The sequence below is a fragment of the Myotis myotis genome, unplaced genomic scaffold (genome assembly GCF_014108235.1).
Source record: "Myotis myotis isolate mMyoMyo1 unplaced genomic scaffold, mMyoMyo1.p scaffold_m19_p_22, whole genome shotgun sequence".
NCBI lineage: Eukaryota > Metazoa > Chordata > Mammalia > Chiroptera > Vespertilionidae > Myotis > Myotis myotis.
This window is the reverse complement of record NW_023416327.1, coordinates 3,738,652-3,759,561: the sequence shown is the minus strand read 5'-3', so window position 1 is coordinate 3,759,561 and position 20,910 is coordinate 3,738,652. Positions and strand designations below refer to the sequence as shown.

The following is a 20,910-nucleotide window of genomic DNA, read 5'->3' as shown; positions in this document are numbered from 1 at the left end:
CAGTATAATTTTGTGGCATCAGTAACTAACAGTCAGTGGGGATGGAGCTATACAAGGACAGAGTTTTAACTGATGGTGAATTTAAGCCAGTTTGATTTCAAATTAGAGTGTTATAATTTTAGGATGTTAAATGTAATCCCCACGGTAACCACAAAGGAAATACCTATAGAATATATACCATAGGAAATGTAAAGGGAATTAAAACATTTTACTGCAGCCTGGTCAGTGTGGCTCAGTGGTTATGCACCAACCTATGAACTGGAAGTCACAGTTCGAAACCCAGTCAGGGCATAGGCCCAGATTGTAGGTTTGATCCCCAGTGTGGGGCACGCGGGAGACAGCCAATCAATGATTCTCACTCATCATTGATGTTTCTCTCTCTACCTCTCTCTTCCTCTCTGAAATCAATAAAAATATATTTTAAAAAAACACTTTACTGCAACAAAAAATCAACAAAACTCAAGAAAGATAGTAATATGGGAAATGAGGGACAAAAAAGCTATAAGCCATATAGAAAACAAATAGCAAAATGACAAAAGTAAGTCCAACTTACCAGTAGTTAAGTATAAATGGATTAAACTCTCCACTCAAAAGACAGAGATTGGCAGAATAGATTCAAAAACATGATCCACCCTGGCCGGTGTGACTCCGTTGATTGGGCATGTACCAAGAGTTTGAGGGTTCAATTCCCTGTCAGGGCACATGCCCAGGTTGTGGGCTCAGGGTTGTGCAGGAGGCAGCCAATCAATGTTTCTTTCTCTCCCTCTCCCTTCCTCTCTCTCTAAAATCAATAAAAAAACATATTTTTTAAAAAAATGATCCAATTATATGCTATCTACAAGTAACTCACTTTACATCAAAGACACAAATATGTTGAAGGTGAAAAGATGGTAAAAAATATCCCGTGCAAATAGTAACTACATACCAGTATTATTCACAATCATTAAAATGTGGAAGCAACCCACGGTCCACTGACAGATGAATGGTTATGCAAAATGTGGTATATTTACAAATTGGAATATTATTTGGCCTTAAAAAGCAAGGAAATTCTGACATATGCTATAAGATGAGTGAACCTTGAGGATGTTATGCCTAGTGAAATAAGCCAGCCACAAAAAGACACAGTATATAATTCTACTTACCAGGTATATGACATTCCCTAAGTAGTCAAATTCATAAAGAAAGTGGTGGGTGTCAGGGGTGGGGGACAGAGGAATGGAGAGCTATTATTTTGTGAGTTCAGAGTTTCAGTTTCACAAGCTGAGAAGAGTTCTGGATACAAATGGTGTCATGGCTGCACAACAATATGAATGGACTTAATGCCACTGCGCTGTAGACTTAAAATACTTAAGATGACAAGCATCATATAATGTGTATTTTACTACAATAGGAAAAGAAGGGACATCCCTACCAAGCTAAGTGAGAGAAGGCTGATGTGGAGAGTATGAAATCAATGAAGGGAAATGGCAAGACTGTGATAGAAGGAATATCTTAGCCAGCTGTTTTTCTAAATCTTTATTTTTTGTCACTCTTACTCTGAATTTGGAGAATAAGCTTGAGGCCCTGGCCAAAGGAGAATTTCATGAAACCTGTATATAAACATGTAGGGCAAATCAGTGTTTGTGGTGATAAGATTATTTCAAAAATCACTAAAGGACTTTAAAAAATATTATTCAGGGTAATTTTATTTATGGTGTGTGTGTGTGTGTGTGTGTGTGTGTGTGTGTGTGTGTGAAGGTATTAAGAACATTTAAGAAAATTTAAGAGTTTATTCTGTTTTCCAAAACCAATCTACCTAGATACTTCATTTTTCCTTTGAAGTATTTTACTTTCATGGTATTAACACTTTTTTTCTTTCTTAAGATAAAATACCACTGTTCCACTGTTAATATGTGATTTTAGCATTTAAAATATGCAAGCCAGGCCCTAACTGGTTTGGCTCGGTGGATAGAGCATTGGCCTTTGGACTAAAAGGTCCCAGGTTCGATTCTGGTCAAGGGCATGTACCTTGGATGCGGGCACAACCCCAGTGGGAGGTGTGCAGGAGGCAGGTGGTCGATGTTTCTCTCCCATCAATGTTTCTAACTCTCTATCCCTCTCCCTTCCTCTCTGTAAAAAATCAATAACATATGAAAAAAAAATATGCAAGCCAGTTTATCCAAACTCGACATAGTTTCTAGGATGCTTAAAATGTAATTAGGCTGTTATGAGAATCAAATAAGGCAAAAACATTTAAAACACTTAGGAAAACATAAATTACTGAATAAATACAAGGTATACATTTTGTTATAGATATGGTTATAAATCTAATTTTGGAAGAAACAAGTCTTACAAAATGCAAATTTGTAAAATAAAGTATGGAGTTGGGTATAATGCACAATAAATTAATTTTCATTTTACTTCAATTAAGTAATTATTATAATAATCCATTTATAAAAATATGCAAGTGCTGGGTCTACACATAAAATAAAATTGAGGTTTCTATAAATTCTGAACAGAAAATGAAACAGCAATGATTTTTTTTTCAGGAAAAGAAAAATTAGAGTTTTTAAAATAATGAATACAAAAATAAGTGAAAAACCCCTATTATTAATATGGAAACAAGAGAAGGAGGCATTTGCTAAACAACTATTGGTTCTTCTTATTGTCCTTCACCCCAAACCACAGAAATAAAGCCGCATCAAGAACGTGATATTTGGAAAACTGATATGACTTGTTTTCTGATTAGTCATGTTGCATTTGCCTTGCTTTAAAGCTAACATGTTATTTTCTGTGATTAGAAGGAAGGCATCTTCTGCAGGGATAACTTTTCAATGATACTTTCTGTGCAACAAAAATCAAAATGGACCCTTAGACAACTACACTCTTCTTGTGAATACCAGCTTTCCACTGAGTTAACTGAGCATGAAAATAAATTGAGCTTAGTGTTTGTGGTGATGAGATTGTGCACACAACATACTCACAAATCCTCATTTGTATACATTCTAAATTTAGGAAAAGGAAATCAAATGATAAAATTACCACATATAATAGCTATGTGATATCAACAAAATTGGAGAATAATCTGTATATAAATTTTGGCCACTGAAGAAACGTGGAGATAGGAGGAAAAGACAACTTACATCTTATGTAATCATTCATTCAACCAACAAGCATTTATTGATTGCCTAGTATTGTGCCAGGCACAGTCCAGCTGGGGATACAATATGAACAATAAAGACAAGGACCCTGCTCTCACGGGATTTGAAAAGGACTTTAAATTTATCTCATATAAGCTTTTACCAGACACTTAAGGCCCCTTTAAAGCAATATCCTCATTAAGTTGTTGCAAAAACCATGGATTAGCTTTCTCAGCATTCCTTCTATTTCTTTCCTTCAATAAACATGTGTGGTCCAGCTTCTAGACACTGGGTACTGTGTAGAAAACTGTTAGGAATAGAGCAGGAAGCAAAACAGTTAAAAAATTACTTCCCTCCTGACTGCTAAAGCTAGAATGTTAGACTCCTTTGCAGCTAGAGCTCCATGTGGGATTTAGTTTCTGCCAATCAGAGGTATCCACGTGAGACATAAATTTGTAACTGGATAAGTAGGGACAGATGGGCAGAGCATGAGGCATCCACTTGTTCCTCCAGGTTCAGCTACAGCTTGACCCATCTACTCTTTCAATCATTTTATAAATTAGTTAATGCCTGGTTTAAAAAAATCCCTGTGCAATTGAGCACAGATGAATACAGTATTCCTAACCCAGTATTTGTGCCCACTGTTTAGCAGAAATTCCTCCCTGCTGATAGGAAGGTATGAACCTACAATTCTGATTGCTCACGTAACAAAAGACATAAGATGAAAACTAAATTCCCATTTTTTCCCTTCTGTTTTCTCTTTCCAACATGGGCCAAATGTATTTTTTAAAATCTGAAACTTATACTATTAATTTTACCTTCCCTGTTATGAATTGCATGAATTGTTGAATTCTTAAACGGAACTCTTGATTCCGACATAAAGAAATCCTATATAATAAAGAGCTAATATACAAATGGTCATCACACCCTCACGCTCTTGCACCCTTGGGGCCTCACGCCCTCACACTGGGGCCATGGGACCTGAGGCCAGGCAGGGGGACCTGAGGCTGCGCCCCCCACCCCAGTGCCAGGCCAGGGAACCTGAGGCCACGCCCCCCACCCAGCACTGGGCCAAGGGACCTGAGGCTGCACCCCCCTCCTGGTGGGGCTTGACTGGGGACCTGAGACTGCACCCCCTGCCCTGCGGGGCTTGACGGGGTTGGGGCCAGCCGGGTCTGGGTCTTGTGCAATTTTGAGGTGCGCGCGGATGGGCAGGGATTTGACTCTGGGTCCCATGGCACAGCCCAGACTCTGACAAGAGAGAGATTTTCATATACATTTTACTAATTTTCTTTCATCTCTGACACTTCTATTATAGAGAAAGGACAAATAGCAATGTTAAAATATTTCCTCTAATTAATTCCCTTTCAATGTGCACGAATTTTGTGCACCAGGCCACTAGTAAGCTATAAAGACTATGATTATTTGACAAGTGTATGCCTGAGGTCAGAAATCTGTATCTAAAGAGAGCTGGCTATATAAATGAAATGATAAGAAATCATGGATATACCATTTAGCCATAAATATTTCTAAGCTTTAAAAGTCATTAAAAATGTAACTCTTATAGCTTCATTTGAAAACTGATGTTTTTATTTTAGGAATCTGTTTTTGCAGGATAAAATATTCCTTTAAGTCTAAAGTTAAAATAACACCATGCAGGTGTTTACAAGTTAATCATAGCAAGCTTTATTCATAAAGAGATAAGATACTTTAATCACACACGAGGCTGTGACATGCTTGTTGAAATTGGACAAAATTCAGATTTCAAATATGATACTTTATTTTGTAAAACACTTGGAAAATGGGCCAAGAACGTTTCTTCAGTGAAAGTAGAAAAGGTGGAATGCAAATCCTTAAGAGTCATCCTATATAATAAAAGCATAATATGCTAAGTGTCCAATCATCCATTCAATCAATCAAAGAGTAATATGCTAATGATATGCTAAGGCCTCTCAACCGCTTGCTATGATGTGCACTGACCACTATGGGGCAGACATTCGACCGGTCGACCGGTCGCTATGACATGCACTGACCACTAGGGGGCAGACACTCCAACTGGTAGCTTAGTTTGCTGCTGGGGTCTGGCTGATCGGGACTGAGCAAGATGGGCCAGACATGCTCTGGAGCTCTCCCATAGACCCTCCCCAGCTGGCCAACCTCCCATGTCCCTCCCTGGTCCTTATCATGCACTGGTGGGGTCCCTCGCCTGGCATGTACTCCCTTGCAATCTGGGACCCCTCGAGGGATGTCAGAGAGCCTGTTTCAGCCCGATCCCACAGGCCATGCCAAGGGACCCCATTGGAGCACGAATTCACGCACTGGGCCTGTAGTTTAAGAATTTTAGGAACTAGAGGCCCAATGCATGAAATTCATCCACTGGTGGGGGCATGCCTCAGCCCGGCCTGCGCCCTCCTGCAGTCTGGGAGCCCTCGGGGGATGTCCGACAGCCACAGAGGCGGGAGAGGCTCCCACTGTGCTTGCCAGTCGTGAGCCCGGCTCAGGGCTTCTAGATGAGAGGCACTCCCCCTGTGGGAGCGCACTGACCATCAGGGGGCAGCTCCTATATTGAGTGTCTGCCCCCAGTGGTCACTGTGTGTCATAGTGACCAGTCGTTCTGCCATTCGGTCGATTTGCATATTAGCCTTTTATTATATAGGATAATTTTAAATCACCTGATTCATTAAATTGAGATAGAAAATTCAACTTTGTAGGTATTATAAGATGGGGTAGGTTAATTGCTTTCAGAACAAGGTTGGAAGTGGTTCTGCAAGATGGTAAATAAATGAGTTAGATGGTTTCCTTATTTTGATTTTCAGTTCTATAAAACTTGTAGGAACTCTTGACCCAGTTGGCAAGTAGTAATGTTTTCCTTTTCAAACTCCCACATTACTTTACAATGCTTTCATGACTATATCACAGTCTTTCTAAAATAATCATATTTGTGTATTCCCCCCCCCCCATATCTATCTAATCTATCTAATAATAGGATAATGTGCAAATTGGTCGGGGTGCCGTCACGTAATGACCGATCAGCAGGCTGCGTCCCTGCCCCCTGCCCCCTGCACCGGCCCGGAGACATGAGGTTTGCATCCCTGACCCCAGTAACGGGCCTCAGGATGTGAGACTCGCGTCCCTGTCCCCTGCACCAGCCCGGAGACAGGAGGCTCGCATCCCCAACCCCAGCAATGGGCCCTGGGATGTGAGGCTCGCATCCTCGACCCCAGCAATGGGTCCTGGGACATGAGGCTTGCGTCCCCGACCCCGGCAATGGGTCCTGGGATGTGAGACTCGTGTCCCCGTCCCCTGTACCAGCTCGGAGACATGAGGCTCACATCCCCGACACTGGCAATGGGCCCCAGGATGTGAAGCTCGCGTCCCCGCCCCCCCCTGCGCCAGCCCAGGGGTCTGCACACCTCCACCACAGGCCCAGGGGGGGTCCACAGGCCAGGTGAGGGCAGTTGGGGTGATCAGGCCAGCAGGGGAGAAGTTAGGCATCATCAGGCCAACAGGGGAGCGGGTAGGAGGCAATCAGGCTGGCAGGCAGGTGGGCAGTTAGGAGCCAGTGGTCCCAGATTGTGAGAGGATGTCAGAGTGGTCCCAGATTGGAGAGGGTGCAGCCAGGCTGAGGGACAACCCCTCCCCCCATGCACAAATTTTGTGCACTGGGCCTCTATTAAGTTTATAAGCTGCTGAAAGAGTTACCCTCTGAATACCCATTTCAGAGCCTTGCAAAGCATGTATCAATAAATACTGGATGATAAAGATAAAACAGTCTTTATGTAAATTAAACTCTTAAGTATCAAAATTCAAGTCCCAGCTGGGCAACAAATTCAGCAGCAATGCTGGGCAGGTTGAACCATGTCTCTGAGTCATGAAATACCCAAGTCCCTGGTTAGCCTTTCTGGAAGAATCTTTTGGGTACTAGAGCCCCAGCATTCATAGCCATCTTTGAGTAGGCGAAGGTGGAATGGTTTGGGGCTCATGCTTGTATCAGGAAGTATTTGTCGTGTGCACAGTGTAGCACTCAGAGTGGGCACCATGAGAGCTGGGATATAACAGGAAAGTGGAAGTAGGGCACCAAGAGTGATGGGGACATAATAAATGGGGGTGCGGTCAACCTAAAGCACTCTTAAACTTCACACACACACACACACACACACACACACACACACACACACACACACTGTGCCGGCCAAAGAAAACTTTCCTGAAGGACAGTTTGGGACCTCTGCAAAGCTACGTAGACAGCTGTGACCTCCTGTGCTTACCCAGGAGATGGGAGAGGTGAGGACAGTGAGAGCAGCAGACACAGGGAAGTGGGGTTGGGTGCTGAGGCAAGAGCACAAGTGCGCTGGGTCCTGAAGTGAGTGGGAATAGTGAGTAGAGGCCATGGGCACAGGCGAGAGGGAAGGCTCTTAAGACACCCTTGCCTAACTCACAATTCTGTGGTCTTGGGCATGGTAGAGAGCAGTGGTGCCAAGTGTGTGGACCCCCGAGTCTCGCTGCCTGGCTCCATCTCTCCCTGGCTGTGGGGCCTTATGCACGTCATTTAACATCTCCATGCCTCCTAATAAGAGGATAATAGTAGTGTCTTCCTCATAGAGCTCTTGCTATGATTAAATAAGATGAAACTTCGAACAGCGCTCAATTAATGCCATTAATGTTATATAGTGCTTTGACTTTTTAAATATTTTATATGTGTTCGTGTATATATGCATGCAGAATTTTATTCTCATTTCTATTTCTTAGACTTGTATCTCATGATGCATCTAAATCCAGACTCTTTCTAATAGGGACACTAGAGATAGGCTGCTCTTACCATTACTTCCTTCCATAAAAGAGTAAGAATGAAAATCACACTTCTCATTTTTCAGGTCAGATCACAATCTTCTTCTCCTTATTTACATTTTTCAGGCTGTGTCATTCTTTGGAGTCTCCCTAATGTGTAAAGTTATATTTCCTCTGTCCTAAAATAGTCTCTTTTATGCCTCCAGAAGTTCACTTTGGGTCTAGGGTTATGGAATTGAATTATTAAGTCTGTTTATTTTAGCCAGGCTCTTAGTGATTATATTGATTTCAATTGTATATTTTTTTTCATTCTGAAGACCTAGTGCATTGACTATCTTCAGTTTATACTTTGACTATTTAGTTCTGTTTCTAGATCTTCTTTACCTCCATGCAGCATCCATCACAGGGGCTCCTGTTTTGAACCCAAATCTATGCTTAGGGCATGGGTAAAAGAAATAGCCATAATGTCACAGAATATTTCCTATACACTATTATTTCAAATAGGGGAACCACTCATACTCCAACCACCCTAAGAAAATAATTACTTTGTCTACATGCAACTTTTAAAAAACGAATCTATGCAAAGTAAGTATAAGTGTGGTGAGGAACACACCAGCCCTAAGCACACTGCCCTGAACTTGTGCATGTTGGAAGTCATTTTCAATGCACAGTGAATGGTGTGATCAACCCATCTTTATGTTCCATGTAAATTTGTTTTATTTTTGATAACGAAGCTTGGAGAAATGATTCTTGAAGCATTATAACAGCTTTGACTGACAGCTCCCTTGGTGCTGTCTCTTTCACAGCAAGCATAACTGACAGCTTGTAGGTGGAGAGCACATGTAGATAGATTGAGTCCGTAATGGGGGAAAAACAAAGAAGATATTTGTTCTATTTGTTATTTATTAAAATTCAACTAATATGGTAAAATATATGCATCTTGGCAGAATAGATTTAATTTGTAGGCTGAGAGGGTTTTCTGTTATGGAAGCTTGATATATAGCAATTATGTACTAAAATTACTTCGCATAAATATTTTCAAACTCCAGTGAAATTTACATTACTCTTTTTCATACCCATGAATACCGTTTATTTAGCTGGGTATGGTCTAGATAATTAAAGACTTTTCAAGTTGCATATTTAAATTCCCTTCAAGTTATCTTTTGTGGGCACCTGCCTGTGTAGATTAAGTTAGAAACCTTGTCACATTAAAAACAAGAATTCTGCAATGCCACTTGTAGGTATAGACCCGAAATAATTGAATGAGGGACTTGGACAGATACTTATGCACCCACATCCATAGCAGCATTGTTCACAATAGCCCAAAGGTGGAAACAAACGCATGTGTCTGTGGACAGATGGATGGATAAGCAAAATGTGATATATACAAAGAAATATTTATTCAGCTTTAAAAAGAAATGAAGTTCTGATACATGCTACATTGTGGAAGAACCTTGAAGACACTATGCTAAGTGAAATAAGCCAGGCACAAAAAGAACAGTCATCTAACGATGAGGAGCACTGGCAGGAGCAGCGATGCCATCCTGTGTGCCTTGTTCATGGCTTCATTCCCCTCCTCCCCGGATATTCACTGTCCTGAAGTTTGGGTGTATCATTCTCTTGCTTTTCGTTATTGTTTTACTACATATAAATAAATCCTTAAACAATATATTGCTTGGTTTTTGAACGTTATATAAATGGAATCATACTATGTAAGTATATGTGTCTGTTTTTCCTTCCTGGTGAAACTCATCTATATTCATATTTGTAGTTCTGGTCCATTTACTGTCATTTCTCTATGGTGCTCTTATCCACCCATCCTCTTATCCACAGACAGATATGTTTGTTGTTGCAAAATTTCTGTGCAAGAATTTCTACAGTGTATACACCTAGGAATGTAATTGATGGATTGTAGGGTTTGCTCATCTTAACTTTAGGTCATTGATTCACTGATTGATTTCAGGAGAGCTGTACCAATTTATTCCCCCACAAGCAGCATCTAACAGTTCCTGCTATCACACATCTTAGCAACACTTGCTGTTAGCCCAACATTTTGACTCTCCTATGTATATATTACCAGGTGACTTTAGAACCAAATCCTCACATTGGACGTGACTCCACCATATCGGACTTTAGGGATCTGATGCTTGATGCTCAGTAAATGACAGAAAAATTAAATGAATCTAGCCCCAGCCAGTGTGGCTCAGTGATTGAGTGCACACCTATGAATGGTTCGTAGGCTCAATTCCCAGTAGGGTATGTGCAGCCATTCAATGATTCTCTCTCATCATTGATGCTTCCCTCTTTTTCTCCCTCTCCCTTCCTCTCTGAAATCAATAAAAATATATTTTAAAAATGAAATGAATCTAAGTTTTAGGTGTTTGGTAAAATTATGGATTTTTCATATTTTAAATGTTTATCAAATTATTATTCTAATCATTCCTTCTTCTCCTAATTATGTACCCAATATCAACCTATTAACGGTGTATCTGTCCCCAAACTCAAAGGCTACACAGGAAATGTAATGCAACAGTCCATGTGTTGCTCATAGAAGTGGGAAATGTATTATATTTGCTTTACTGCAATCTAATAAAAAACTGTAACATGAATTTTAGAGAAAAAAAAAAAGAATAAAATCTGCAAAATTTTTAACCTAATTTCAGTACTTAACATAGTTCTTACATGTTCCAACATACTTATTTAAAAAAATGGTATAACCGTCCCCCAGTGGCTGTCAACCCCGCTTCTATGTCATGGTGGGCACAGCACTCCTTGAACCTCCATGCCCGTGGCCACTAGACTCAAGAGGCCCACTTTCAACTCCTGCTCTTCCTCCTTCACAGAATAGATGAGGGGATGCGTGGCATCAGTGAAAATGTGTCTACATGCAAGAGGTCTGCAGTAAGCATTGGCTTCTGGGATGACCTTTTCATCCAGCATTTTGTGAGACTGTTTAAAGAAAGGAAGGGCCCTGAAATTAACAGTTATTTTGCTTGAGTCCAGGGCACTGGTCAGCTTGCAAAGGCATTTATACAGGCATGAAATATTTTCAAGGTGACTTTCCAATGACAGTCACAAGAAAGCTACACAGAATCAAATTCAAACCTCTCCTATCAAAACCCATTTCAGAATTACATTCAAAGGACACATTTCAAATCGATGGACTCATGTTGGATTCAAAGAGATGTGCCATAATTGGAGCAAATCTTCAAGATTGACCTTATAGCAGCGGTTCTCAACCTGTGGGTTGCGACCCCTTTGGGGGTCGAACGACCCTTTCACAGGGGTCGCCTAAGACCATCGGAAAACACATGTATAATTACATATTGTTTTTGTGACTAATCACTATGTGTTAATTATGTTCAGTTTGTAACAATGAAAATACGCCCTGCATATTAGATATTTACATTACGATTCATAACAGTAGCAAAATTACAGTTGTGAAGTAGCAAGGAAAATAATTTTATGGTTGGGGGTCACCACAACGTGAGGAACTGTATTAAAGGGTTGCGGCATTAGGAAGGTTGAGAACCACTGCCTTAACTGAAGAGAAAGTAAAGAAAAGTAATATGAATACACAATTGTGACTGCCATCATAACTGAACATGTGCTGGTTTACAAGACTCCGGGGTGGTCTGCAAACCTAATCAAGCAGGAAGCCAACAGTTTGGGACTGCCACAGTCATAAACTATGAACAGGTGAACATGGATGACCAGCTGGGACACCTGCGGAGACAGTAGTGCGGCCTGGCAGGGGTGGAAACCTGCAAGTCCTTAAAGCAGGGGTCCTCAAACTTTTTAAACAGGGGGCCAGTTCACTGTCCCTCAGACCATTGGAGGGCCAGACTATAGTTTAAAAAAAGAACTATGAACAAATTCCTATGCACACTGCACATATCTTATTTTGAAATAAAAAAACAAAATGGGAACACATACAATATTTGTATTTGCATGTGGCCCGCGGGCCGTAGTTTGAGGGCCCCTGCCTTAAAGTCTCAAAAAGAATGGCTCCTGTTGAATGGGTGGGAAACAGCATCAACCATGAATATTCTGGAATTGTGCAGCAGATTACTACAGACCAAAGTCAGCAGAATAGAGCCCCTTGAATCCTGGAAAAAAATGGAGCTTCGAAGCAGTTCATGCAGCATTACTGCCCGTGCTGGGCGACCAGAGGAGGAAGTATGCTAGGTTTGAAGATCAGGGACTAATCCGTTTCGGGCTCATGCTGAGCCAGAAGCTATAGCCACTGGCCTCCCCCGAGTTGGTACACTGAGCTGCCTGAGTGATGGCCAGGCCCCGTCTATCAGCCCATCGCACACTTGAGAAACCTGTCACTAGGGCTGCTGAACCATTTCCTGTTTCTGTTGACTTGTTTAAATAAATCTCATTTGCCAATTGAAAAAATTATGGTATAAATTCTGCTTCTGCCGAAACCGGTTTGGCTCAGTGGATAGAGCGTCGGCCTGCGGACTGAAGGGTCCCAGGTTCGATTCCAGTCAAGGGCATGTACCTTGGTTGCGGGCACATCCCCAGTTGGAGATGTGCAGTAGGCAGCTGATCGATGTTTCTCTCTCATCGATGTTTCTAACTCTCTATCTCTCTCCCTTCCTCTCTGTAAAAAATCAATAAAATATATTTAAAAAAAAAAAAATTCTGCTTCTACAAACTTATTTGTTTGTTTCTACTTAAACTTCCACAATTAGGTTAAAAAATGTTTACAATGTATAGAAACTGTTATTTAGAGCTATATATTGGGTGTGTGTGGGGGGGAGAGGCTGAATGAAAAAAGGTAAAGGGATTAAGCAAAAATATATATATATAACACAGACATAATAGTATGGTGGTAGTCAGTGGATAGAGCGTGGGCCTGCAGACCTAAGGGTCTTGGGTTCGATTCCAGTCAAGAGTACGTACCTTGGTTGCAGGCTCCTCCCAGGCCAGGGCCCTGGTCGGGGCTGGTGCAGGAGGCAACCAATCCATGTATTTCTCTCACATCAATGTTTCTCTCTGTCTTTCCCTCCCTCTTCCGTTCTCCCTAAAAAAATCAATGGAAAAAGTCTTCAGGTGAGAACAAAAATAAATAAATAAATAATACTAAACAAATAAAATAAATCAGAAAAAGAGAGCAATCATTAGCTCAAAATTCAGACCACAAAGTCTGATGTTTGAATTGAAAAAAAAAAAAAGACATCTATTTTTGTTATTGTTAATCCTCACCTGAGGATATTTTTCCAGTGATTTTTTAGAAAGAGTGGAAGGGGGAAGGAGGGACAGAGAGAGAAACATTGATGTGATAGAGACACATGGACTGGTTGCCCCTCTCCCCCCCGCCCCTGTCCAGATGGGGTTGGGGATCAAGCCTGCAACTAAGGTATGTATGTGCCCTTGACCAGAATCGAACCCAGGACTCTTCAGGCTGATGCTCTATCAACTGAGCCAAACTGGCTAGGTTAAGACACCTACTTCAATAACCTATAACCTTTGGTTCCTGGACATCTGCCAATTGGATGTAAGTTTCACTATCCTAAAAGGTAACAAAAGCTCTGACCAGTCTGGCTCAGTGGATGGAGCATTGGCCTGTGGACTGAAGGGTCCCGGGTTCGATTCCGGTCAAGGGCATGTACCTTGGTTGCGGGCACATCCCCAGTAGGAGTGTGCAGGAGGCAGCTGATCGATGTTTCTCTCTCATCGATATTTCTAGCTCTCTATCCCTCTCCCTTCCTCTCTGTAAAAAATCAATAAAATATATTTTTTAAAAAAGGTAACAAAAGAAAGAACAACAGAGTGCGCTTTTTGTACAACTAAATGCATTCCATTTAAAGGACTGCTCTTTATTCTGAGATTGTCATTTCTACCTTTTTAATGTTGAAATGCTCTGCGTTTTAAGAAATGATAATAGATGGTATTTATTTACTTGATAACTTTGTATGACTTCAGATTTTCTGTATGTCTGTGTTTTAATTTTACTGGTCCTTCAAATCTGAATGTTTAAGAATCCTTTCAGAGCCCTTGACTACATCATTTACTATGTATTCCGTGTAAAGCAACCTGGAGCTACTGCCAGGAGGACCGGTGTCCCAGAAGGAAAAGCATACTCATCTCTGGTTAACACCTACTTACTCAATTCTGATTGGGTTTCAGGTGAGGCTCAGTACCCACACTATGGGGAGTGACGTGCAAAGATGAGTAAGGCAGCATTTCGTCCTCACCGGTGTCCGGCTGGGCCTGGTAGCGTGATTACAGTCAAAAAACAACGGAGGAGCGAATGCCTTGGACCTAGCGGTCTGGTGGTTGCTGGAGGAGGTGGAGACCCTGGACCCTGGGAAATGGGAAAGGCAGAGAGCAGGGAAAACCCATGCGAGGGAGCAAAACCTGGAGCCCACTCCTGCGTGAGGAAGACGGGATGGAGGGCGGTGCGGGCGGCTGCGCAGGGAAGAAGGTGCAGCGATGCGCCGGGAAGTCAGTCGGTACCGAGGAGACTCGGCCAGCGACCTAAGCCGAGGTCCGCAGCAGAAGCAACTGCAGGCACCACCCACGGCCTCCCCGCCCGGCTCCACGTGGGCCAGGGGTGGGGCCGGACACGCCCCGCGGGCTCACGCGCCCTATCAGCCGCCTCGGGCCGCAGGACACGCCCCCTGTCTCTTCTGGCTGGAGCTTCGCGACCAGCCCTGAACCGCCCCCGGCGCCTGCGCAGTCCCCGGGCCCCGCCCCCGCTCGCCGGCGGGCCCGCCTCAGCCAAGATGGCGGCGTCCTGTGTGTCCTGCGGTGCCGTGGTTTCCCAGCGGCTCCTTCTCCGGCCAAGGGTTAGCCTGGCCCCGAGGCAGGTCCTCTGGAGAGCCGCGGAGTTGCAGTCGGTTCCCGGGCCCCAGGTAAGGCTGGGCGGAGGGAGTGCCGGGCCTGTAGCGCGAGGATAGGGAGCGGGCCCTGCTGTCGCGCGCGCGGGCCACCCCGCGACCTCGGGTCCCCGGTGCTTGGCCGCGGAGTTGTGAGGTTAGGGACGCGGGCACTGGTCCCGCGGCCTCTCGAGGTGGTTTCTGGTTTCGCGGGGTGTGAGGAGAGTTACCTGGAGCGCCCCCGCCCGCCCGCCGGGTCCCTGCGTGGGTGGGGGCGGTCCCGGCCTCCGCGCGCCCTGCCCCGAGGGAGGAGGCCGGCCCGGGCGGTGAGCGGACCTGGGCTCTCGCCGTGACCGGAGGGCCAGGTGGGGAAGTCTATTCAGGAGGGAACTGGCCCCCGGGCCCTGAGTCGCCCTGTGGGTGAGTGAGGCCGGGCCACGGTAGGTCGCCGAGCCGGGGTGCTGACGGGGAGCCAGCAGGACAGGGCCCCGAAGGCAGACTGTCAGCGCAGAAGAACCCCAATGGATCAGCGCGGACCGAAGAGAAGGCAGCGAGGCGGCGTGGAAAACGGAAAGTGTTTCCGGAAGGAGAGTGCTTAACTTACCAAATGCTGTGAAGTTAAGTACTATGGCCTAAAAACTATGTTGAAAAAGAAGACTATCATTTTTCTATCTTTTTAAATTGCTTTAACCTAAATCAACCCATCTATCCATTCATTTATCCACCAACCTTTCTTTATTTTTCTTATTGGAAAATATTCTGGGAGTTAATTTTTCTTGCATCTCTTTTGAGTATGTCTTTACTGTTATAAACACAAGTATCTAAAAAGGACTAAAGCATACAGAATATTAGAATATTTTTATTCGTTAGCACTTCATGTGTGTGCCATGTGGGGGAGTTGCTAACTTTCCTCCCCTGGGACTCCTGAACCTAGTGGTCTTCTCTGGCCTCTCTGTGTCCTTTAGTCATACACAAACATACATGCATATGTATACTTTTTAAAAACTGGATCTCATTGTATTTTTGCTTCTCTAAACTTACATATATAGTAGAAATCCCTCCAAGTCATTATGGATCTAACTGCTGCCTAATATTCTTGGTGTGAGTGTGTCAGTGTTAATTTAACAATTGATGGGCATTTGCTTTGTTTCCATTTTCTTCCACTAGCAAAGTATTCAGTAAACATCCTGGTACAGTTCTTAGGTACTGACTGATGCTTTTATTTCAGTGGAAGAGAGTTCGAGTTTTGAGGTTATTGCTACAAAGGATGTATACATCTTAAATTTTTTGCAATATATGTTTTTATTGATTTCAAAGAGGAAGAGCGATAAAGATAGAAATATCAGTAATGAGAGGGAATCATTGATTGGCTGCCTCCTGCATGCCCCCTCCTGGGTATTGAGCCTGCAGTCAAACCATGACCTCCTGGTTCATAGGTCAGTGCTCAACCACGGAATCACACTAGCCAGGCTACATCTTAAATTTTAACAGATATTCTTACATAGCTTTCAAAAAGGCTGTAGCAATTCACATTCCATCATTGAACTATGAGTGTGCCCCTTTTTCTATCGACATTAGGTATTACTGTGTTTTCAATAAGATGGGTGACAATTTCTCCTTGTTACTGTAATTCTCATTTCCCTGATTATTCTTGAAATAAAGCCTTCTTAGTCCATATGGAAAATGTTTACTGAGCACTTTACTTGAGCCAGACACTGTGAAATAAATAAAAATCAAACAAATACCAGACAGTATGGACCCTTAGCAATCCCCAGATTCCTAAATACCACCCCATTAGGGGGCAGGCTGGCAAGCCAATCTCCTGCAGCCCCTACCCCTGCCCGGCCCCACCCCAGATCAGCCCCCCTACTCCGATCAGGGGCAGGGACAGCCAGCCAACCACCCATGGCCTCTCCCCCAGGCCATTGGCCCCCATCAGCACCCCCTACCCCATTTGGGGGAGGGGCCCACTGGCCAATTGCCCACTGCTCCTCCCCCCAGCTGGCCCTGCCCTGATCTGACCCTGATCTGCGTGGGCCAGCCAACCAACTTCCCACCATCTCCTTCTCCCAATAGGCTCAGCCCCGATCTGCCCTGATTCGGACAGGGCTAGCCAGACCCCACCCGTGCCACGAATTCATGCATTGGGCCTCTAGCATAATAATAGTAAAGTGCTTCTTGTACAGGATAAATATTTTTTACATTTGTTTAATGTGCTGGTGTATACTAGGTGGTGATATAAACAGTAAATATTGTGGGTCACAGTGAGAAACACTGATACAACAAGGAAAAAGAAACAAGTTTCGTTAAGCAGTGACTTTTGAGTGCTCAATTGGGACCTCACTAGCAGATTTCCTCTTGCATACCAATCTTGTGGCACGCATGTTTCATATTCCAATATATAATTGCAAATATCTCAATGTCCCAAATTTTGGGTGGAGGAGGGAATCTTGTTCGTGAGTGGCTAAACTTTTTGAATTATAAACCCATGATTATCAGGGATCTATATACAGTGTACTGTAAGATTTACAGAGGTAAATACAGGGGAGCACAGAAGTGCAATGCCTAATTCAAAGGAATTGTGATCAATAGAGTGGTGGGCAGCTTCTCAGAGGAGGTGAGAGTAGAGTCTTTAGGAGCAATTAGGAGTTTCATGAAAAAAGAGGTATTCTGTTCTAGGAATGTAATAGGTACACAAGGGACAGAGTTGTACAGAGTCATTGGATTCTCGTAACAACAAATGATTTGTTATATCAATTATAATTGATATAATGGTGAGAGACAGGATTGGAATGTTTGGCATACTATTTTGCTATACTAAGGAAGTTGAAAATTTTTAAAACTCTCTCATATATTAGATTTTTATTTATGTAATAAAAGCCTAAGCGACCGTTACGGTGGAATGACCGGTTGCTATGATGCGCACTGACCAGTAGGGGGCAGGCACTCAGCGCAGGACCTGCCCCCGGTGGTCAGTGCTCTCCCACAGTGGGAGCGCCTCAGCCAGAAGCCGGGCTCACGGCTGGCGAGAGCAGCGAACCTCTCTTGCCTGTGCAGCAGCGTCGAAAAGTGGCGAGCCAAGCAGTAAGGAGCAAGCAGGTGGGCGGTAAGGAGTGAGCAGGCGGGTGGTTAGGAGCAAGCAGGCGAGTGGTTAGGAGCGAGGGGTCCCAGACTGCGAGAGGGATGTCAGCCTGCAGGTGGACATCCCCTAAGGGCTCCCGGACTGCAAGAGGGTGCAGGCTGGGCTGAGGGACTCCTTTCCCCGGTGCACAAGTTTTGTGCACTGGGCCTCTAGTATATTATAAGCAGTTTACAGTCATGGTGTCCTATAAAGGTTACCCATCAGTTCTTAAATCATGTATCAATATAATTTAGGAATGCTAATTTAGCTTTCTATAATATTTATTATTTATAAAAAGAAAAAGCAGTAGACCAATTTCTGTTTTGAAAAATATTACTACAAAATTTTGGTAATATTCCCTCTTACTTTTATTTTCTACTAAGCAATTTCTTAGTGCTTGAACTTTCCATTTTTACTGAGCCAGTATGCTCTTGTTGAATTGATCTGTCTGCCAGAATGATCGATGGCATATGGTTGCTTAGATCTTGTATATTTTGGTTTTATCGTAGAATCATTGCTATCTTTGTCTTAAGTATCTGTTTTTCTCATCTCTCATCTTAGGGCCTCTTGGAGGTTGTAATATCCTATATTTGTACACATTTTCTTTAATCTGTATATGTCCTTTACCTTTTCTTTTATTCCTCAAAGTATTTTTTTGCCTTTTCTATTCAAATTAGCAACAGATTCTTTTTGTTCCATGTTTATCCAATTGAAAAAAATACTTAATACTTCTGTAATACCATTAAGGTAATGTGGCATTTGGCCAAATTTGGGACATCACTGCTTTGTCAGGATGTGTCTGCTTTTTTGGCAACCTGCTGGATTAGAATTACAGTTGCCTGACATACTGATTATCTTTAAAAAGAAACATATCTGTCAAGTTGTATCAATACAGCTCCATGAAAACAAAGTCTGAGGGAAATTCTCTGTCATAGCTTCTCAGATGGAAATAGAACCTGCAGAAAATTTTGTTGGGAGTTGTACTTAGTGGCAAACCAGAATCTCTCCAGGGATTCTTACTGTCCTCAGCTAAAGGTCTAGTCGGTTTGCTTGAAGCCTCATCTTACTTGATGGCTTGTACTGATGAATAATGGATGCCTTTGAATGTAAGTATTTTTTGTGTGAATTCGTTGCTGAAATAATTCACAACATTTAATAAATATATTTAGTAGTCTGGTGCTGATGCTATGATGGCTTTGTAACTTCGTCATAATCTTCAGCAATATGTACAAATGTTTTTTAAAAGATCCTAAAGAAATTGTTTGAAAAATATCAAATTAGGAGCATGTTAAAGAAAAAACCCTCTATGAACAACAATAAACACTTTACAGACCTTTTTAAAGTCTCATTTATGTTAAAAGTACATAAACTACTACCTCATGTCACAAACTTCAGAGAATAGAGAAAGACAAAAAGTAATTTTATATTTTTATTGATTCCAGACAGGGAGAGGCAGAGAGAGAGAGAGAGAGAGAGAGAGAGAGAGAGAGAGAGAGAGAGAGAGAGAGCACGGGAAAAGAAAAGAGAGAGAGAGAGAGAGAGAGAGAAATGTCAATGGTGAGAGAGAATCATTGATCAGCTGCTTCCTGCATGCCTTCTACTGGGGATTGAGCCCAAAACCCAGGAATCAAACCTGGGACCCTGCAGTCCACAGACTGATGCTTTATCCACGGAGCCAAACCAGCCAGGGCAAAAAGTAATTTTAAATCAAGTGAAGAATTGAGTTTTCAAGCCAACAATCAACTCTTTTATTTGAGATGATGCTAAAATGTAGGAACAAAAGAGGAGCAATGTGAAAAAGAGATAAAGAAAAGATAAAGGAATATTTACTCAACAAAATGGAAGTTATTTTAATTACTTAACACTACCGAGAACATTTTTTAAAATGTTGGGTGAGGGAGAGTTCTGTGAAACAGATATGATTAAAATAAACTGTTATGGAAAGAATTTTGAAGATGGACTAATGATATATAGTAAGAAGCTAAAAAACTCAGAATGACTGCAGAATTGGCACTGCAGAGAAAGGGGAAAAACACACACCAAGAAACCAAGGAGTAAATGTTTATAAATCATACAGAATGCAGAAAAAAGGGACAAGAAATAAGACAGAATAATAGATAATTACTGTGATTGAAAAAGGAGATTAAGTAGGTGAAGAGTTCATTGGGTATTTTATTGCTGAAGTTGGTAGAACAAATACATGTAAACATTTTATCAGAGATGTAGATGAAACCAGTAAAATAAAAGCAGGTTATGTACTGTCTAAATTTCCAGATCAAAAGATGAATTTTAAAAAGCACAGACCATATAGCAAAAGAATGAAAACAGGAAGGAAGCATAAAAAATGTAAAGATAAAATAAGATAATAAGACAATGTCTATTAAAGCCCATTTAAATGGGATAATCTCATATTTTTAAAAAACTCATATTGGGCCAAAAGAACAAAAACTAAGATGACTAAATTTAAATAAAAAATATGGGCAATGATATTCAAGGGTAGTGCTAATGGCAGTTTAAAATAGAGTTGCAGTACTGTGACCCAGTAGAACTGAGTTCAGGAGAGAAGTGTTATGTGGGAATGGCACACTTTATAATGCTGAAGGGTACAGTCTGCCTTCAGATAAAACTCTCCTCAACTAAGTAGTGCATTGAGTATACCACTGAAACAAAGGAAATATATAGGAAACAAATATATAACTGGTGAAAAAAATTTGCACATAGTGTAAACCATGTAGATTTCTGTTTCTTTGATATTATTCCCTTGGCTAATATTCAGTATAAATAGCCATATAAGTTCTGTTGTTGTTTTTTTTCCTACTTTTTCCCCCTTGCTCTGTCTACCCTTTACAGCCACTCTTTGGATATGAAGTGTGCAGCCCATCAAACCTATCACTTCTTACCCTATAGACACCTCATGACCTATCTCACAAAAGAAAATAGTGGCCAGAAGATATAAGTAACCTTACTTCTCCACCTGCTCACCCTCACAAACTATTTTGCTTCTTTGCATAGAAGAGATGTTTCTCATTGGAACACTAATGCCTGCCAT

General features: G+C 42.2%; 1 protein-coding gene and 1 pseudogene across 2 annotated transcripts in view; both read left to right on the top strand.

Annotated features, from left to right (window-relative positions):
- LOC118679021 overlaps positions 1–12,115 on the top strand; it is a 34,647-nt pseudogene extending 22,532 nt beyond the window's left edge.
- A 2,492-nt stretch (positions 12,116–14,607) lies between these two features.
- The window catches only part of MRPS9 (mitochondrial ribosomal protein S9), a 71,832-nt gene continuing 65,529 nt past the window's right edge, over positions 14,608–20,910 (top strand). Inside the window, exon 1 of one of the 2 annotated variants that reach the window (XM_036355390.1) lies at positions 14,608–14,776. In XM_036355390.1, coding sequence (XP_036211283.1) covers positions 14,648–14,776 — 129 coding nt within the window. In that variant the 5' untranslated portion in view covers positions 14,608–14,647. The remainder of the gene's footprint in view (positions 14,777–20,910) is intronic. The other variant, XM_036355391.1, reaches the window with a different exon arrangement.